The following is a 22,354-nucleotide window of genomic DNA, read 5'->3' as shown; positions in this document are numbered from 1 at the left end:
CCTCTGTTTGGCTGGAACATCAGTTTCATTATGAAATAAATTTTAAAAATCATACTACCTTACATCTCTGGCAGCTACATTTCAGTGCTGAAGATCAATTTAACTGAATGGCTATCATGGCAACATGCAATTATTTCCCTTTCAGGTTTATTTGTTGTCCTTCTTTATCTTTCATGCATTAGCATTTACTGAACTTGGAATTACTTGGTCAAGGAGAAAAACAAGAGGGATAGGTGGTGAAACACCAAGAATTTCAAAAGTAATAATTCTAGCATTTTTAAGAAACTGCCAAGAGTTTCTGGCTTTTATGTTTATTGAGAAAAGAGAAGCTTGATGGACACAAGGTGTATTTTGAATGTCATCAAACTGCATAGCAGTCAAAATGCAGGGAGGCACACTGAAAAATCTCCTTGCAAGACTGAATGACATGAATTTTTACTAAGAATTAGTCAAATTCATGGAGCTTGTCACAGGCAGGGTCTTGACATAAGGTATGAAGACTGAACTACCATTAGCACCACCTCTTTTTCCAAAGACAGAAGGAAAGAACAAGGCATTTGATAATGTCAGGCCAAAGACGTGCCAAAGATGAACCTTGAATGTCTGCTACTCATCACACTGGGGAAGAGAGAAAAAACCTGCTGTGAACATATTGCCTTACCAGTATTTCAGCTTTACCTGCAAACTTTATCAACAGCAGACATAGGCAGCCAACTAACCAAGTCAGTAACATGAACAAAATTTTGATATTTCACCAGTATTTTTTATCTAAATAATTCTATTTTATTATCCATAAAGTCAATATCTAACATAAAGATTTGATTGCCTGTTGAACAAAAGCTGAGAATAGCATAAACAAAATCACAGCAATACTAGCTTGCCCTTATTTTGGCCATATTGATTTGTCTGTCTAGCACCTATTTTGTTAAATTCTCACTTGTAGCTAAACAGGAGAAAGGTTGTTCCTAAAACAATTCAATCACTTTTGTGAAAAATGGAGGAGCAGATTTTTAGATTTTTTTTTTGAAAGAGGATTAAAGCAATACTTTTAAATTAATATTACTTTGTCCTTTAGAAGAATGCAACCAAGTCTGCAGTTTGTTTCTTAAATATAAAAAAACATTTTAAGCATTTTCCACTTAAAGGTTTCTGAGAGGCAACCATAATCAAACCATTCTTTTGGAGACAAAGTGAAAAAGTTAAATAGAAAAATACAGAAAAGGATAGAAAATAAGGCTGGCTCTATGAAACTGCCTTCCATTTTGAAACTTGTCTTCCAGGACATGTACATACCTCTAAGTTAATTTCCTATTTTAACAGCTCATTTTATAACTACATACTCAGCATTTATCTTTATGCCACAAACTGCATAGTAAGTAGCTGTTGGACAGTGATTGTCTACAGAAATAATCTTTGATTTTTAAAATGATCCAGTCCATTTCCAGCAGAAAAATGTAAATTTTCCACAATAAAAACAAAGTTAAATTTTAACAATTGGACTTCTGTGGCAAAGATGCAATATCCAAGGTAAAATCTGACACTGAAGTTTTACCAGATTTCTTGTAATATTGCAATAACAACATTTCAGAAGACTCTGGAAGTAAGACTACTTGGAAGCCACAATGCTGACTAATTCAATCCATAATGCCCACAGACTCTTGCACAAATGTATGAATGGAATTATAATGCAAGGCATTTACTAACAGATACATTATTTATCATGATCACTTATTTTATGTTTCTAATTTCCAATTTTCAAAGTAATTTCTAAATTCAACAATATATTCCTCAAATAAAACCAGGCTGAACAAAAATAGATTTGTTTTCAAATAATAACTTATCTATTGAAGTTCTACAAGCTATGCTATTCAGGAGTATCAATTATATTTACACAAAACTCTTCACATTTTTATTCCCCAAGAATGTATAGAAAAATATTTAAAAGCTTTCAGAACTAGCGAACACTAAAGATAATAACTTCACATTGAAAGCATATGGGACTGACAAATCCACATTGCTTGTGAAAACTTAATGTAAACTGCCCATCTCTAATTCAATATTTCTGCAGCTAGAATACAAGATTAATTTTGAGTCATCTCATTACCCAACAGTCACTTCTAAAGAAAAGGCAATTTAGAACAGAACAACAAGAATTAGAGCTGAACAAATTATCATTCAAAAAAATATAAACAGCTTTCAAATTCAATCTATTGGAAGACCAGGCAACGACAACAGATTATTAAGAGCTGTTTATTTTGATGTAAAGACTGCTGTTATAAACCAAAACCAAGAAAAATGAGCTAAAGTTGGGAAATACATTTTCCATGTTTTCTTAATAGAAAGAGGATAAAAATGCCAAAAAGCATTCAAAAACTACAGCCTAAAAGTTATGCAGTATAATGTGCAAAGAGAGAACAAACAAATTATCCATTTTACCATGAATACCAATGCAATATGAAGTGAAATATGTTACACCTGATTCAACCATCGCTTTGTATCAATACAGCTTTGCACATATATAACTGTGACTGGCACATTTAACCAATCACCTCAGACCAAAAGTCTCACACAACAGCACCTGCACTGCTGTGCCTATGGCTGCACTCCTGCACTCCTGGAAACACATGAGAAGCTGCAGGAAATTAATCATGATCACATGAATATATGTGTTAAAACCATTTGTGCTTTTGGGAACCTCATAATGAGACCTTTTAGAGGCTGGTGAATAACCTCGTGGCATCCATGATTTTGAATCAGCCATTACCCTTCCATTCTTTTTATACTGACAGCCTTATTTCTATTAGACAAAAGCATCCCTTACACCAACGAGAATTCTACTGCAAGCAAATGCTGATTATTTTGCTGACTTTTTTTCACAATTCTACACAATCTTCAAATGTCTGAGAAAAGAGAAAAAGCTCTGAACTTCAGGGAGGTACCAGAAAGAGAAACATGTGAAAGCATTTAAAAGTATTTTAAAGGAAAGTTATTTCAATGCTTTGCATATGTAAAGAAAAAGCTTTTGTAATGTCATTATTCAGAAATGTAATGCTTAAGAAAGCCTGACAGCAATTGCATTTAGCACATGGCTATTCAAACAAGTCTAGTCACCCACAAAAGCAATTTAAAAATACTGAATGTGTCACACGGGAACTGATTCACACTTCAGAAACACTCATACAAAATAACATATCAAGTTTTTAAGAAGAATGTAATGGCTTTTCATGCTTCATTCCATGAGAGGTCCATATTAGTAGAATGTAATTACTGACGTGCTATAGGGAAAATGACAGTACAAAGACTATAATGTAAGGAAAAACAGCTCTGACAGACTTCAAAAAGTAACTTTAAAAAATCAAATGAAACAATAAATGACATCAGTAATTCCTTCAAAAACGCAGTCCATATAACTTACAGTTATGGTATAGCATGACCTAATCAGGATCAGCTGCTCAGCCTTGCGTTTCCTCTGTGCCTCAGATCCAGCTCTAACAATCTAGATGGAACTTATGATCAATCAATATTGCTTTTAATGGGTTTCTAAAAAAGTACTACACAACTGTTTTCATGGCACTGAATATGGTAAGGAGGCTGTACAATAAAACAAGCAACATCCTCCCCATTTTTCTTCACAAGTGCTTTTCAAGGCAACTAATGGTAAGACACCATTAAAAGTTTCAAATATGACTATTAGTGGTTGTTTCATATGTGCATTGGAGTAAAACAACGTCCTTTAAAGCACTGACTACTCACACTTCATTGAAATGGAACACATTGACCATGGTCATGAACTTAAATCAGATGCTGGAGACAACAGCATATTAAACATATGACACCAGTACTTCCATAAAAACTCTTGCAAGTATGAATACAAAAAGCATCATATTCTCCATCACAAGGATGTTCCAAGTTTCATGAAATTCTGGAGTTTATACTGTTATAAAACTACAAAGTTATTAAAAAATACTTCTATTTCTAAATCTAGACTGTACTCCTTTTTGTAGCCTTTATACATGAGATGACATAATATGGTATGGAATATTCCCTTTGTAAATTTGGGTCTAGTGTCCTAGGAGTGTCCTATCCCAAGATCTCTCCCATATCAGCCCACAGATGAAAGGTGGAATGTTGGAGAGACAGTGCTGATGCTGTGCCAGTGCTGCTCAGCAATAGCCAAAACACTGGTATCACCACCAATGCAAAGCACAGCACTGTGAGAGCTGCTGAGGGGAAAACAAACTCCATCTCAGCCAGACCTAATACACTTGATGACAAAACACTCAGATTAACGTCACTTAAGGCAACTACATAGCCAGTGCATAGAAAAAAGGCCCTTTTGGTCCTTATTCAGTAATTCAGTATTCAGTAATTCAGCCCATCTAAAATCTAAGCATTCTGCTTGTGGTTACGCAGAGAGCTTAGGATATACATGGCTCTAAGGATGGCATTTCAGTTTGTGAGATGAATGCCAACCAGCGTCCAGAAAACCCAAGCAGTGGTGAAAACAGAGTGTGTGGAAACAGGCTGAATCACTGCAGAGCTTGTGTAGTAACCCTGGAACAGAGCTAGAAGGCTTGTGAGACAAGATAAGTCAGGCAAAACTAAACAACTGACACTTGGAATGCTAACACTGGGAAATTCAATCTTCAGCAAAATCAGAAAACTTAAAAATGCTGTAAGCAGTAAAGACTAGAAAGCTACAGAGAATAATAACACAAGAAGATTTACATCTTCTTGCTCATAGAAGCATACATTTTATTTTAAAATCTTGATACAAATCTCAGGCAGAATTTCCTTTCCAAAGTTACAGCATCCAGGCCCAGAACCCTTGAGTTCTTCTACTGAAGCAAACAAAAATGTTAACCCTTCTGCAATTACTGTGCTCTTGGGTTGATGTTTCCAGTGGCTGGCACGAAACAATGAGCATTTAGTTGCTCAAAATTTAAAGATGCAAGTAAATCAATTCACTGGCATGAGGCATTGAGATAATATTCCCTCACTCTGCTACTCTCACATGAGAGCAATACCAAAGGGTGATTTCAAACAATCTAAAAGCCCTTGCTTTGTCTCACTGTAGCCTACACACTATTAGAACATGTAAGTAAAACAAACAGGAAGTTGGATCTCCCAAGATATTATATATGCTATACATATTCATGTCTTTATACTTTACTTTTAAATCACTACTGCCTTTCTGTGAAATTCACCACCAAACAGCAAATGCTGCAAAAATTCAGCCACGGAGATTTGTGTGATTGATGACTGCTGGTACTTACTCCCAGATAATGATGGTCACTGTGACAAAAAATACAACCAAAACAAAAACAAACTTCTTTTATTAACTTGATCAGCAGTTACTTCTTATATGTGTCAGGCCATAAAAAAACCAAAAAAGAGAAATAAGACTATAAGACTTCAGCTAAACTATAGGTTTCCTAAAGATGACTTGAATTAAAAACGGTATCACAATGTGTAATTATGTTCTATATAAATATCACATAAAATTCTGAATTTGAACAGATCAGCTGGCCAAAAAAAAACCCCATAAGCATGTCTTAATCTGCTGAGAACACAGAATATTTTACTATCTACATTAATAAGATTGGAATCATTAGTAATGATGACAAATATTTGTGCCAGCACCATGCTAAATGATCCCAATTTTGCTAATATTGACCTGTTGGAAGGCAGAATTAGAAACACTTCAAATATACTTCATTATTAATATTTCTGACACTACATTTATGTTATCACTTTCGTAGCAATAGGAAACTTCATAACAATGAAAAGCAGACACAGCAGTAAAAATTAATCAAAAATAAATAATATTGATTGTTTGGTTCCATATTTATATGTAAAACAAACATTTATATTTATGGCTGAGGTAATACTTCCATTAAAAATGCCTGCTTTCAAGTACTTCCGGTGTTTTGGAAAAGAAATTGTCCAGGAAGATAAAATTTATCGATTTCTCCTTTAGCCTAGTGAGGATTTCTCTTCCCCCATTCTCCTCCTCCTTATCAGCATAGAACATAGAAGAAATAATAAAAATCTTCCTGGTTATTTTAGAGCCAAATAAGTGGAGGAGGGAGGCATTTTTCACAGGTTAAGGATCGTGACTAAGCTTTTTCTGTTGTTGCATGGTACAAGGAATGTGAATCATCCTTGTCACTTGAGAAAGAAACTCACAGATAAAGAATAAGACAGACAGCCGAGTGGGAAGAAAAGATGGATCAGCAGAGGAATCATGCTAAGAAAACTCCTCTGACATCATTAAATCTAGCTCTTAAAATAGAACTGCTTATCTAGCTGAGAATTGCTCACTTTTTGAGAGTGACAGTGAAGCAAGACAGTACCATAGAAAAGTAAACTCTTAGGGGATGAAAATCAGTACAGAAATCAGTTTAGAAGCTGAATTGGGAATAGACTGGTAATTAAAGTAGAAAACAGATAAGTAACACATTTTAGAGAAAACTGCAGCTAATTGTTTAATGTCAGTTATTCGAAATGCTTGGAGGTTCACCAAGTGCTTTGTCATAGTCTTAAGGAGACAAAAAATTTAAAAAATAAAGACAAAAAGACAAAAAGCAGCCCCAAGAAATAGAGCTCCAGCAAATGCCAGTGAGAGCCCCATTCCAAAGGCTCTCCAACCACCCCAGAGGAGAGACACCAAACCATCACAACAGCATCCTTGTGATAGATGAAACAGTGTGCTGTGTCTTCCAAAATGTTTTACTGTAACTTCTGTTCTTTATTCATTGTCTCAAGATTTTGTATCTAGCACATAATGCTACACTCTTACTGAAAGGATTAGTATGAAGTGAAAATTAGAGAAGCCAACATCCTTATTCCATGGCCTGCCTTTGGTCCTTCACAATCATAACCCCAAAACAAACTAGTCACTGTGGTTTCTAAATTCAATTTTTTTTAAAAAAAATTCAGTATGTTTTATTTTCAAGAAGGTGAGTTTGATGCTGATGTTGAAAAATATTAAATAGAATTCATTAATGTAAATTGTAGGAATCCACAGGAAGTATCATGTCAAATGTTTAACTTCCTTACCTTCATCATAAAGTTCTGTAGATCCACAAGAAGGGGGGAAAAGAGAAAATATGAAATGAACATTTGCTTTCAGGTGCATAAAAATGGGGTTTGTTTCCCCTGAAAAAGTGAGTGGGATACACTTAACTAGAAACCACATCTAAAAGGAACACTTATCATTGCAATTAACATAATTATAGCTCATGCTAGAAAGCAAAACAGCCACTCTGAACAAGGCTTTATCCTTTTTATTTTTTTTTTTTGTAATACTTTTCTCAGATTTTTCTTCACTTGAAATAACATAGCACATGAAATCCCTATTGCTTAAAGATTAAACACAGTACAGGTAAAACAGGAGCTGTGCCTGATCATCTTAACTTATTCTGATGAGTTTCTAACAAGTACAACGTGAGTTGTTAAATCCTGCACTCAAAGTGCTGAAGAGCAGCTCTTGTAGTAACATATTGTATGCAAATGCAAAATAAATTAAGAAAACTTAAATATTAATAAGATTTCATTTGCTGGTTTGAAAACCAAGTGCCACATGGCTGATCCTAGAAGATTATGGACATTTTTAGGGTCATTTTCATGAAGGCTACTCAAGAACAAAAGGAGAGTGATATGTTACATGCAGTGAATTGCTTTTCTTTGTCAGAGATTTATGGCCACCTTTCCCCTTTTGACCTCATCAATTCATGTTTTGATATCACAAAGGTTGAAACTGAGGACTGAAGTTTGTCTCCATCCCAAATGAGAAGATATTCTAACTGGAGAGCTTCCAAGCAAGGCTGGCTGCTTTCATTTAATACGTGCATTTTTAAAGAGGAGTATCTGTTCTCAAAGATGTACAAGATGTTCTAGCTAAAAGAAAAAAAAACAACTATAATCTAATCATCATAAAGTGTTCAAAGACTACTCTCCTTCTCTTCTTTTATGTCTATTTGGTTTTTATCAGAATAGCTTTGTAGTTGTCACTCTGAAATTTTGCTGCTTTTACTGGGTGGCTCCAGAAACTAACCAGGAATCTTTGCTGAACTTTCTACAGTGGGATGTGTGTAAACTCATTGCTACATAAAAAATTTATGTGCATGATTAATTCAAACGAATCCTTTCCTACATTTGTCAATACAGACTTTCACTTGCCAACACGCTCTCAGTTTATCAAGGACATTAGATATAGCAAAAAACCTCAGTCTCTTCCAACTGTCAGTCATATATAAAATTTTATTCTGAGAATTACACGACCCCATTGCTTTTTACATATTACAAGTACATTAAACAACAGCCCTGTAAAACCTTCTGGTTCTCTTCTTGATAACTTATTTAAATGCTTGATTGTAATCTTTTAACTACCTTCAAATTAAAGTGAATAGTTTATATCTTCCATTGATTACTAAAATAATACAGCAGCTTCTTGTACTGGATTCTTTGAAAGACCAGATTTAACAATTCATTCTCTTCAGCTGATGTATTAAATGAACCATAGCCAATGAGAGAGAAGCCACTGTCATTTATTTGGGTCAGTCATATGTGCTTTAAAGCTACTTTGGTTACTTAATGATTTTTAAGATCATTAACGTCATTCTTAGAGCTAGGATATGTCATGAACAGACCTTCTCATGAAAACTTGAAATACATTAGTGGGTGAGGGAAGTTTGAACATCCATCCATCCATCTATCTATCTATCGCTTTAAGAAACCACCATACTCTGAAATCTAATTGCTGCAAAAATGTTTTCATGGCAAATACTTTAACATATGTTATGCCCACAAATGCAAAGGAATGCCCCTGTGAAAGCTAAGGCCAAGCCTGAGAAGTTACAGATCATGACCTGTGAGGGCCACAGCTGCAGGCAAATGGTCAGCACAGAGGGTTCTGGACACTCCTGTCATACTGTTCTGCAAGAACACCCTCCAAGGTTTTTAGACCTTTAAATCTCTTCTTAGCTAAAGGAGAATGTTTACTTCGAAAAACATTAACTCTCAGCTTGGGAAAAAAAAGAGAGAAAGAAAAAAACCAGCAGAAATTATGTACTTCACCAACAGGCTTGTTACACAAGAAATTTCTTAAACTCATTCTCAGCAGAGGGAAGGACCTTCTGCTCCTGAACACTTGCTCTCTGTGTCTCAGGACAATTGTGCTACATGAGTTTCCAGACTAAAATTAGCAATTCAGAATGCATATATAAAAATTAAACATAGAAAACACATCATTTCAAATTTCTTAAAGTAATTCTAACTTCCTGTCCTGGTTTTGTCTGGGACAGAGCTAACTTTCTTCCTAGGGGCTGGCACAGGGCTGTGTTTTGAATTTAGGAAGAGAACAGTGTCAGTAACACTGACACTTAGCTGCTGCTAAGCAGTGTTTATACTAAGTCAAGGACTTTTCAGGTTCTCTTATCAACCTGCCAGGGAGTAGGCTGGAAGGCACAAGAAGCTGGGAGGAGACATAGCTGGAACAGCCAACCCAAAGTGGCCAAAGAGATACTCCACACCATCTAGAGTCATGCTGTGTATACAAACTGGGGAGAAAGCTGGCCTGGGGCCACTGCTCAGGAACTGGCGGGGCATCAGTTGGTAAGTGGTGAGCAATTGCACTGTGCATCACTTGCTTTGAATATCCTAATTCTTTTTTCATTATGATTATTAATATTTTGTTTTCTGTCCTATTAAGCTGTCCTTATCTTAACCCACAAATCTTAAATTTTTTTTCTCTCAATTCTTGCCCTCATCCTATTGGTGGTTGAGGAGGCAGTGACCTAGCAGTGTAGTCTTTAACAGGCTGCAGATTTAAATCCCACCAGTCCTTTCTGGAGCCCAAAATAGGGCACAAAGGGTTAAGATAACAATATATCTGACTAAAAAAGTTATTTATAAGCATTAATTTTATTAGTTTATTAGTCTCTGGTCACAATGTTGATTTATTTGCTCTCAGAGTCCATGGAAATGTAGAATCATAGAGTGTTTTGGGTTGTAGGGGACCTTTACAGATCATCTAGTCCAAACCCCCACAATGAGATGTGGGGGCCATCTTCAACTAGAACAGGTTGCTCAGACCTTCATCAAACCTCACTTTGAATGTTTCCAGGGATGGGGCATCCACCACCTCTTTGGGCAACCTGCTTCAGTGTCTCACCACTCTCATCATAAAAAACTTCTTTACATCTAGTACAGAATGAACCTTTATCAAGATTAAAACCACCACCCCCATCCCATCACAACAGGCTTTGATAAAAAGGCCATCTTTCTTACAGCTGCTGTATATGTTCTCAAAGTTGAACTAGGTAACATCTTGTGGTGTATGACCTCTGCTGTGCTGTTTAGCACCTCTGGGGGCTGGATTAAGTCCATTACTTAGTTGTTTTTTATAAAACTGCATTAGGATAGGATAAAATTGAGTGTTGTGAGACTAAACTGGAGTTTGTATTCAGCACTGACACCATCTCTTCTTTTCCAGGAACCATCTACTGGAAACTAGTAATAAGTACACCTTTTATCTTTACTTCAATGAGAGCCAATCTATGGGGGAGATACTCTCCTCCATCTTCTCCAGGCTAATTACAACAGTGCTTGAGAATACCGAACATCCTCAGGAAATTCAAACCAGCATGTTCCTATTGCTAGGGCTCCTGAATGTGTTTCAGGTCTTGTTTATGGTTAAACAACTATTTAAGAATACCACCCACAGATCTGCACTGAGGCTGAATAATGATGAGTGACAGGGTGTGTGGGATAGAATAGGCAAGTGCCTAGGACAGTAATCACCTCCAACATTTTGGAATTACACCTCTGAAACAAGTGCAGAATCCTGAGAAACTAGTAAAATATTTGGGAAAAGTATTCTGTCATCCTGGCAATTCCAGAAAGACACAAATCATAGGCCTCACTTAGGCCTACTGAGCCCTGTTCAACATTATTCCATACCTTCAAGGGGCAGAGAAGGTCTCTGGATTTGATGGCAAAATTATAGGCTCTATGGCTACCCCGCCAACCCTGACAACAGGCACTGCAGCTGAACCAAAGAACCAACACATGCCAGTATCAGTCTTCCCAGTACACAAAAAATAAATATTGGAAGCAAAAGTGAAATCATTTATTAAGGGATGAAAAAGCGTCTTCTAAGAGGGAGCAGGAGGAAAAAGTGGACAAAGCTGACTACTCCAAAGCAGGGCCATCACAAGAACAGGAGGAGGAAGAGGCAGACACTGACAAGGGAGAAGAAAAAGCAAAGAGCAAAAACTCACAAATGCCAGCTACTGGATCTCTTTCCCTGAGTGAACTGTGAGATGTGTGAAAAGATTTCAGCTGCTGTCTACTGTCTAGGTAAGCCCATTGCCACTTTGCTTCTCCTTGTTGGGAAAATGGGAGCAGGAGCCTGGAATTAGAGGGTAAGGAAGCAAAATAGCTGGGATTCCTTTCCAGCTAACGAAGCATTGACAAAGTGGTTGGAAAAGGGGTACAAGTCCTTAGGTTCATGAACGCAACTTCTGTCAGACATGAAAGAAAGGTATCCCTTCAAGAGTGGATCACCTAGGCAAATGGACCACCATGGAGAAAAGTATCCAATGCCTGAGGAAATTAGTCATGCTGGAGGTGGATGAATTGGCTGGACAACTCCAGGAACACAAAGAAAATCACAAAAAAGTGAGTAGTCAAAACTAATGCTAGGCCTACAAGGGCCTTCCCCACAGAAAGTTGGATGAAAGGGACAATTGGACTACACTGGACTGTGTGGATCCAATGGTCTGGCTCATCAGCCCCACAATTGTAAAAGGTTGTAGTAGACACCAAAGTACAGTTGTAATACCTTCAATTCCCATTTGTATTTCTGCAGTGACAGGGGGATCCCAACAACTGACTGTACTGGAGGTCAAAGTGAGCCTGACTAGGAATGAGTGGCAAAAGCACTCTGTTGTGGCTGGGATGAGGGCAGTGAGTAAGCAGTGAGTACAGTAAATCCTGTACAAGTGACACCAATGCACATTTGATCACTAAATGCCCTGAAAATATAACTTTCTCCTTCACTTGTTAAAGAAATCATTGTCCTCTAATTTTTAATGCTGTTTCCCTCATGCCCCATTTTTTCAGAAGTCATCCTGAGAGGTAGAACTGGTAATTCAATGTAACCAACAACAGGATAATCATATTCCTCTGATTAAGTCTTCAGCTGCATATGCTATCTGACCTTTCAGGGACAACTGCTTATGTGAGTGCTCAATTTCAAACAAATACTCTCATGGAAGAACTAAACTGAGCACTCAGCAGCTGGAATACCTGACTGGTTTGGAACAGGACTTAAAAAAGAAGTAAAAAAACCTTCACAGAGTTTTAAAACATTGTATTTGAAGAATGTAACACCTGTGATTCTATTCATCTTCCTAATTATTTCCTCCTTTTCAAAATAAGGCAAATAACTGACATTTAAAATCTACTGAAGGTTTTTTGAGGACACTAAGGATTTGTTTTTAATGTAAATATTCACAGCTGTTTGAAGCCATTATATTCCTTGGCTCCTTGGTCAGCTTTCAGTAGCTTATCACTTACTATTCTAATTTATCATCACTTCACCCTAATTCTTGGGCTTTCTGGCTAGATGCAAAGAGAAATTATTTTATTTGGATTTTTTTTTAATAAGAAAGTTGCCAAAAATCCTTTCATTTAGAAGTCATCTCCTGACTACATCTTTTGTACCATTTTTATAGCGTTACATTTGCTTATGCAGAAATATTAGATCTTTACACTAACCTATCCAACAAGTATTGAAAACAAGCAAACTGAGAAAGTTTGCCGTAATTCATCGAAATTACTATTGTTACATAGAACACTGCTTGAAATTCTCAGATCTATAATAGGGTCTGAGGGAGAAACACCAAAGAAACCCTAGCATGCATTTGGAAATGCTACTATTAGATTTAGATAAGTTTTAATCAATCTGCACACAGATTTCTTTTGAAATTAAAACATGTACTTAGAAAATGTTTGTATTAGTTTCTTTTGCTGATGTGAATTAGACTTGGGCTGCAATTAGCATCCCCTAAGATATACAATACACTATGAATGGAATTACAGATGTGATTGAAACTATCACTGTAGATGTGGCATTTTAAGAAGCATTTCCATAGTCACTCCATTCTGATATGCCTGTTCACTTTGACAACAAAGAGTACTATCTCACATTTTCCTTCAAGGCATGTATTAGAACTGAGTTCTTGGCATATAAAACTGAGTTAACACTGCCCATATTACTTGCTACATTGAGACACCTCTGCAGTCTATTTTACATCTAAAATTTGAATGCAAATTCTTTATATTGGGGGATTAAATAACATTTTTTCACACAGTAATATGAAAAATCAATCTATATTTAAGCAAATTAACTGTGAGCAAGTAATTATAAGAAAAAATTGTCCTTATATAATTCATTTAATGCTTGAAAATCATACTGATTATAAAGTACTGATGTACAATTCATTATTTTAATAGCATTGAAGACGTATTACCTGAATCATTTCCCTTGATGAAGCTTTGTTTTGTGGCTCCAACCTCTACAAGAACCCTAGGTTCTTTCCTCTAGTCAAAGTCCATTTGTTGTATTTATCCAGTCCACACTATCAAAGCAAGAATTTATTCACTATTTCTCAGCTTAGAAGCCTCTGTAACAAAAGCAATTCTTTTGAAAAGTGGCTGAAATGCATTTCCTTACCCTGCAAGTTTCTTTTCTCCAAATAAATTGAAAATAAGCTTTACTAGTGGCATAAAACTGATCTAACATAGTAACTACTTGAGGGGAAGAGAAAAAAAATTACCATTGCCCTCAGTGAAAGAGGTTTCTCTGCCTCAGAAATTTAAGACAATCCCTCAATATTATAATTAGCATAGCTTTGCCATCAGCCAGGGTAAACATGAAAATTCTTGTACCTTGCACTCAGAATTTAAGAAGCAATACACTTCATTTCCTTTCAGGTAAAAAGCTCTTCAGAGTAATCCCTCCTGAAAACAACAATTCTGGATGGCTCTTAAATTTTCAAAATAATTTACCAACTAGATGTAGTCAAATGTGTAAAAAAGGCCAAATTATCACATGCTAGAGATACCCAAGAAAATTTCTTATCCTTACACTGCGACCTGTTGCAGAGCTAAGCAGTTGTCCTGAAAGCCAAGGCAGACACACAGGTGCTTTTACGAGTACATTAGTCCTGTTGTATGCAAGTATACAACACCTCCCTTGAGATCACAAATTTTCAAGCACATTACTAATTCACAGACACTTTATTTTCCTTATTTCACAAACACATTAAAAGAGCAAAAAATGTCAGGAAGATTAAAGTAATTCCTGTCACTATGAGTTAATTCAGTTTCATCTTACTTCATTACTGTCATTTTCTCTGTAAAGAAAATACATTCAGGGTCTTTTAAATTTTGGTTCAAATTGAATAAATCCCTTTGATCAAATACTGGGAGTTTCCCACCTTGGCAGTTTTATAAAAAGCAGAAAGCCATTTTCAGATACGAAATGATAACCAGCATGCCTTATTTCCACTAGGTTTTATTGGGCAAGATGTCTTTAATCTGCTTGACTCTGCACTTAAGCAGACCTGCAAGCCTTCACACTCACACCTGCTCAGAGACAAAAGGATGAAGCCAAGAGTTCAACAAGTATCTTAAAGCCATTTAATTTGTACCCAGCTTCAACTGCCAGCACATCCCTTCAGTAGAATCAAGATTTTGGAACAAAATCACAAGAAGAATTATAGTCAATTGACAGAAGTACACAGGAACTGGAGTAATTTCTTCTAAAACTTTTATTAGTACACTTTACAGGCTGGAACAGCTCAGAAGTGAATGACTTTAGCTTATCCTTTGAACAGCATGAAACTGCTTACAGCAAGGTTCAGCTACTAATTTGCTCATTAATTTGACACGCAGCTTCTCTCTGGGCTTGGGCTTTAAGGTTTCCACAGACAGATAAAACCAAACACACTGGCATTAACCTTGCATGTTCTGCACTGGAAAATGGCTTATCAAGAAATACATGGGTCAGAGTGAGATGTCTGCCTCAGTGACCATGCAGCTTTACAACAGCCAGCTTTCTACTGCATTCATTCATTACACCTCCAGTCCACCATAAGCCCCCTGGGAACACTCTGCCATTATAGAGGGATTTAAAAGCTGCTTTACAGGCCAGACTGAAGCTTCATCTGGGAGAGAATAATTTTATGTATGAAGTAAAGCCAGTGTGTACTGCATCCCCATCAGAGAGGTTTTCTGTACTGTAGAATTTGTCTATTAGCAAAAGTCTTTACCCAGTGTAACTTGGAATGACACGTTTAGCTTTGCTCTCATGAGGACCAATTCTTTTTTAATGGTTTAAGGACATATTTTAATGAAGCAGTCTTTCCAAAGGAAGATTTTGATGTTACTAAGTTATGAATTAAAAAAGAAAAAAACACCACAAAAATAGCAGTTCTGATCCCTATTTATGCAAGTAATATTACACTTTCCATTAACAGATTATGAACACTTCAGTCAAAAATAAGCCATGTCAATATCACCAATAAACTTCTGGCATATAATATTTCATGCGTTGCACACTAGGAGGAGAGGTGTCTGTATAGTACTGAACGTGATTTTTATTGCTGTTTTTTTCTCTTTATAGCAAAATTCTTCACAGGAATGAAACAACAGAATCTAAAAGACGTATAACCAAGCTTTCTCAATTGTAATTAAAAATTGGATGAAATAAAAAGATAACCTGACCATCAGTATGTCTTAAAAACACTTAAAATCAATTTAGTAACAATTGATGGTTGTCATAAATACCAGATCCAAAGAACATGGATATTATACTGTTATACTGACACAATTAGCAAAAATTAATACTTAATTACAGTTATTGTTTCATAAATATTATAAAGGTCTCCCTATGTGACATGACACAGGTATTTTTGAGTACAGTAAAAACGGTGTTGAGAAATCTAAGCCACTATTTAAACAATGTACTTACCTACAGGAGTTTCAGGCAAGCTCTAACTTGAGTCACTACTTACTATAAAGATGTAATAATCACAGATTAATTTCTATAATTTCTAGCTGAAATAAAATGAGACCAGTGCTATAGTTATGTTATTGGCCATATTTCATAGGATATCTGAGGTTGTCTCTGGTTGTCTGCAGCCCATACTATGCATTAAGAAACCAAGGACACCTATTATAGTCCAAGCTTTCAGAGAGACCTCTAATAATTTCAAGGTGAACAAACAACTCTACACACATTTTATGACCACTAACTCATACATAACACAAGTGTTAGAGATTACATTGAAGAAAAACATACATAAATATGTCCCACGGTGGGGAGTTATATCAGATTGCTAAACAAATATGTATGGCATACACAGACACATTAGGAAAGGCCTTAACAACACATTTAGCAGAAAATTGTGCTTTATTTGCTAAGATCTAGGAAATACTGTTTTACTCTGTAGCGGCTGTTCTCCATCACTAAATATATTTTGTATATTTACAGCTACACACAGCATCACACATTATTTATTAGTATTAACTATCTTACTATCATGCAGTTTAAGATTACAGTGTCTATACTGGAAAAGACAGGGTGGGTTACAGAATGGAGTTATAACATTAGACAGCAGGGCTCAAAACTAAAAGGCAATAATTATACATTTATATTACATGATTCTGTGTTCAAATTTGAAGATATAAAAGTCATTGTGGTAACATGAAATTTGGTAGGACAATTCAGGAATAACCAGATTTTACATGACCATGTATTCACTTCTCTTTTTTGGTTTTTTTTGAGCCGTGCAAGTTGAAGGGTCATGAACACACAGGGTATCAAAACAGACAGGTTAGACTCAGTGGCAACATGAAACATTTGGGATCAAGTGAATAAAAGACAGAATCACATACCCATTTTTCCACATCAACTAGCTGTAGAAAGAAAAAGCAAGAAATCAGTAAATCTCTTTCTTTAAATACAGCACATCAAAGTCTATTTTGAAGTTAACATTTCATATTTTCAGAAATGTATCTAGTAAGAAAGAAAATTTATTCTATTCTATAGCTTCTAGTAATGAAGATATTCTCCTGACATCTTCTCTTTAAAATGCCAATATCTCACTTTCTGTCTTTAATTTGTAGAAAGCACTTCAAGTTCTAGAAGTAAAAAATGTCCATCTAAAATCAGATAACAGGCAGCAAAGGAAGACTGATGCTGACTTATTTCCACACTGTATTCAGTACCAACCAGTCAAAAATGCAGAACACAGTATCCTTCAAATCATATCTCCATTTCCTCTTGAGTAAAGCTCTGCCAGTAGCAGATTTCACTCACGTGAAAAGAACTCACTGCTGCTATTCATGGTTTGCCATTTTAAAGAATGCCATAAGTATTAAAGGATTAAATTAGGGGTACCTGTCAAAGCCTCACCCTACAACCTGCAGCATATGAGAATATCTTGCATAAGAACAGCAAACAGCACATAAAAATGGCATCCATTTCTTCTATGGGGAAAGTGAGAATAACTCCAAAAGCTTAAGGTTTTATATTAACAGAACTGTTTCAGGACTCATTAAGGAAACAGACTTTAAATTACTCTCTCTAAAAAGTCTTTGGACTATCTTACAGTCTCAGAAATGATTGGGAATATCTAGTAGAACACATTTCAGCTACTAGAACAGTTAGCATGCCACTACCTATAAATACATAGCTGGCACTGAGAGCAGTATATCTGGAGAGATATATCTGGAGATTGGTCTCTGGACTTTGCACAGAGAATGCTGCAGAATATCATGCCTTCAGTGGTTTTACTGCAGGCACATATTGACCTTTTGTTGGCAGATGCCACATAAAAGTTTAATAATTTAAGATAGCTTAGTACAAAGCAGGAGCAATTTTCAAAACCAGTAATATCTAGATGTCAACTTGCTTGTGAAATTACTGTAATAAAAGGCCACGTATTTAGGTCTCATCTGTTAAAATAGCTCCATTCAAGGTAAACTTCCTCCACTTTTAATATACATTTCAAATAAAGAGTAGTTTTATGTCTTTGTTCAGTGCTGCTAGTACACAAAATTCTGTTTTGCCTTTATTTGTCTTTTTAGCAATCTTTACTGTGACTTTTGTTATCAACCATAACTGCAGAAATGCCTCCTCAAAAACAGCTAAATATTTTAAAACAGATACAAAATAAGAAATTATTTGAAAAGGTGCTTGCAACTTATAAAAGTAAGCAATGATTTAAACCTAAATGCACCTACACTGTATTAAATAAAAAGGAGTAAGGAATAGCCAAGTTAGATTTATGTACAAGGAGTTTTATTTATTAATTGGTAAAATTATTATTGTTTATCATTTTATATAACAACTAAAAGTAGTTTCTATTTCTGTACAAGTTTTATTACCTTGCCTTTGATACATCTTTTGCTTTGTTAAAATTGTATATGCTCTGGAAACAGCACTACAAGCGATTTTTCTGTGTGACAATGCAAGAAAGAGGTGATGATGCTTTATTGCCCTGCTCTGAGAAGAAATTGCTGTCCCACAGTGTAAATGAACAAGGCAGCCTCAACTGTTATCAAAGAACCCAATCAAAAACCCAATCAAAGCTCAACAGCCTTTATCAGCTTTACAATTAATTGCCTTATAATTGCTGAATTGTCCATTTACTTCATTTTAACAGACACCAATTAGCTTCATAAGTCATGTGTGGTATTTTCCAAGTATTTATACACTGCACACACTAATCCTGCATTGGTATATTCATGGTTAAAGAGAATATGTCTCAGGACAGCCACTTGAACAGTGTATGTAAGCTTGTCAACCCGTGCAGTTTAACACCTACATGGGAAAGACTATGAATTTATCCAAAAAGATCTGATTCTGCAAGAGTGGTACAGTGCACAGCACAGTAAGATCTTCCATTCAAAATTGCAGCTGTATTTTATAGCCTTTCTGTGAGCTTCCTCCCAGGTCCTGCTGTCCTCACATTCTTCCATGAGTTCTCTGAGTGACTCAAGTCACAAGAAGATATTCCTTTCTTACAGACCACCTTATCTAAAGTTCTAAAACTTGTTTGTACAAAACAAAAATAAAAATTTTGTCTGCTTTTGGAGCCTGTTCTGAAAGACTTATGACCTGGACATTTAGCATCCTATTTGGAGGAGCAAAAAGACATAAGCATGATAGAATCTTATATTTACTCATCTGGAAATTTCTAGGAATGTAGATTAGGTAAATCAAAAATAAATAAGATTATACATATCCAAGAGTAATTGTCCTAATGTAGACAAAATAAATGTAAAGCTCACATAAGCAGAAATGAAACAATGGATACTTCAGTCTAGCACTTGTATTTAAGATCTAGGCTATGATTCAGAAAACAGGCAAGCAAATCCTTCACAGCACATCGAAATACAGATGCCGTTTCACAGTGACACCTCCATCTTTTGTCTCTCTTCAAGACTAGAAGCCATAGGAACACTTTTCCCATGAATTTCCCAGCACTCATCCAAATTCAGGAAACAGTAAGATTCAAAGTTTCTGTTGCTATATATGCATTAGTCATTAATCCAAGGGGAGAACTAAAAAATAACTAAAAACCTATCAAAACAAACAAACAAAAAATCTACATACACACCAGAATCTGAACAAACAAACAGAGAAAATCACAAACAAACAAACATATTCTAACATTCTCTTCTACCAGACCACATTTTGTTACCTCTGTTTTTTGGAGTGCTTAATGTTCCTTGGACTTGAAATTACCTATTCTTACCATAAATTACTCAACTCAGTAAATTGTTGAGTTGTCCACCTGTTAGGAGGTGTAGAACTTTCAGCTGGTCTAGGAAGGTTTAAAGCTCAGGAAGGGTTGGGGACATGGGAGGTGTCCTAGTTTAGGGCAAATCTGGGAGAGAACCAGGCAAGGACTGGCAGTCACTTCTTAATTTCTCTCTCACTGTGGCATCTCAGAGTAACTGCTTCATTTCAATCATACATTATGCTAAACACAGTCTAAAAGAACAGTAAAATTTTTTTATTTATTTTTTTTTTTATATAAAGCACAGGAATTTTTGTCTTGTCACAAAAAATTCCAGATCCCTGGAACTCAATAACTTTTATTCATCCAGCTCATCTTCTCTCCTGACCATTAAGTCACATTCTTTGGAAAAAAAAAAAAAACTTTAGTTAGGTATATACTGATTTTTCTCTTTTTATTTACCCAAAGAACATCTGGATTTACATTTCCTCCAGGAGAGGATGCAGGATCCATATTAAAACATATATATCTCAAAGGCAGTGTGCTACTTAGAAATATTTCCTCATGTATTTGGGCACTCAAAAGATTTTTTTTTTTAAAAAAAGGGAAAAAAAAAAGAACATGACCCTGTCTAATGCTGGATATCAAAATTTAGTCAGTACACTGCCATACAACAATTCTGAGTACAGGAATTATTATCTTGCCATAAGAACATCAGTTAGGAAAAGATTGAACGATATAATATCTGTGGAATTTATTTAGTGACTGAACTACTTATATTACAATAATCATTAAACATAAGTTAATGAGTAAAAATTATGACATTTGAAACTAGGGAGTAGTAGATAATAAAATGGTACAGCACCCATATATCTGCGTGTCTAAAACATACAAGTAGTGCTATAAAAATAAACCAAATGATTCCAAGTTTTGTTCTAAGAATCAAGCAAAAGACTAAATGCAGCATTTAGAATGATGTAATAATTTCCCTTCTTGAACTAGAAGAGAGCACCATAGTACAGAGTCTTAATACTTCACTTAAAATTTCATGTAGCTCTAGTAAGAACTCCCAATGAAGAACATACAGCCAAAACCTAATAATTTACTGCTGTGCTAATCCAGAAACTTCAGAGTGATCTGCACTTGATGACTTCTCTTCAGAGGCACATCAGAACTCGAATCTTTTCAGTCAAATTTTTGTTTTAAATGTATTTAATCCAAACTGTGAAGCTGGTTTTTTCATCACTTTTCCCAAGCACTGCAGATACCCAGAACTACATTAAGCAGGCATAAAAGAGCAGGAATATTATTCCACTACCCTTGCTTTCTCTTGCCATAAGGAGCCATGAACTAAATAAAGAGAAATAAAGAGGGATCTTGTTGGCACTATGAGGAGTCATTCACAAACTCATTTTTTAAATTTGACAAAAATCAAGCTCATAGAACATGTGCTGAATATCCATTAATACAGAGGCATTAATTACAAGTGCAAAAGCTGCAAAGTAAGCTACTTTAAGCTATGAGAACAACCTCCCATTCCTAATTCTGGCTTCTGTATTCTGTTTCCTTTCATCTTCTTGAGCAGCACACAAAAACACCAAGGAATTTTATTTCACAGTGTATAGAAGAATCTCAGCTGGCTATGGCTAATCACATTCTCTACAACTATTTATGAGAACTGCCATGATACTTATAATATATTGCCATGATCCACAGATGGGATCGTGACTGAAATCTCAATGAAGAAATGTATAGCATCCACTAGTAGTTGTTATATCTTCCCTTGCATTGAAACTCATTTTTCTGAGCCAAACTCTTATTTCAAAAATTGCATATTTTTTTTCATTTCTCTGTTGTGGAAATTGAGGACATATAACAAAATCTTTGTCTAAAACTTTAATAAAGGTAAGCAAAGTGAAAATAAGTAGAATTGAACTAGATTTCAAATTGAATTTTATTCCTTACTTCTATTACAACACTTGATTAGCTTCATAGACACCTTTGACATCCTGAATTTAAAACTTAACAAGCTAATTGATGATATGCCTTCTCTACCAGCTTAGGGTTGTCTTCCAGTGTAGACTTTTGTCTTCAAGACACTTCAAGAGCTGTGCTTTCATGTCTGTTTGGTTCAATTGCTTCTCTGCATGCAACTTAGATCATAAAATGTTACTGAGTAGAAACAAAAGTGATTTCTCTTCCCCCAGCATCATTTTTTTTACTGACCATCACCCTAGAAAGAAAACTTTGAGCACATTAGCACTCCAAGGGTCATGGTAAGGCTTGCTGCTATCCACCTCCAAAATAGGAAACTTGTCTAGGATAATAAAAATGTTTGCTTTCACACCTTACATTCTAATCCCAAACACAGTGCACACACTAAAGAGACCATGTGCCAGGCCTCAAGTATTTGCATGTCACAATTCTAAGATTTGGAATGGATCATGATTTTATTCCTGTCCTTGCTTGACCCTGAGGATAAGCAGAGCGCAAAAACACTGTGCCTGCCACTCTTGATCTTTTCCAGCACT

General features: G+C 35.7%; 1 protein-coding gene across 6 annotated transcripts in view; it reads right to left on the bottom strand.

Moving 5' to 3' along the window:
* The window catches only part of RYR2 (ryanodine receptor 2), a 378,942-nt gene that overhangs the window by 225,962 nt on the left and 130,626 nt on the right, over positions 1-22,354 (bottom strand). For 4 of the 6 annotated variants that reach the window (XM_019006059.2, XM_019006061.2, XM_015621997.3 and 1 more), the window contains exon 4: positions 16,972-16,992. The exons of the other annotated variants lie outside the window; for them this stretch is intronic. In XM_019006059.2, the coding sequence (XP_018861604.1) occupies positions 16,972-16,992 (21 nt within the window). The remainder of the gene's footprint in view (positions 1-16,971; positions 16,993-22,354) is intronic. 6 annotated transcript variants of the gene reach the window in all.

The sequence above is a fragment of the Parus major genome, chromosome 3 (genome assembly GCF_001522545.3).
Source record: "Parus major isolate Abel chromosome 3, Parus_major1.1, whole genome shotgun sequence".
Classification (NCBI taxonomy): Eukaryota; Metazoa; Chordata; class Aves; order Passeriformes; family Paridae; genus Parus; species Parus major.
Note: the sequence above shows the minus strand (reverse complement) of the source record. Positions and strands in the feature narration are given on the sequence as shown.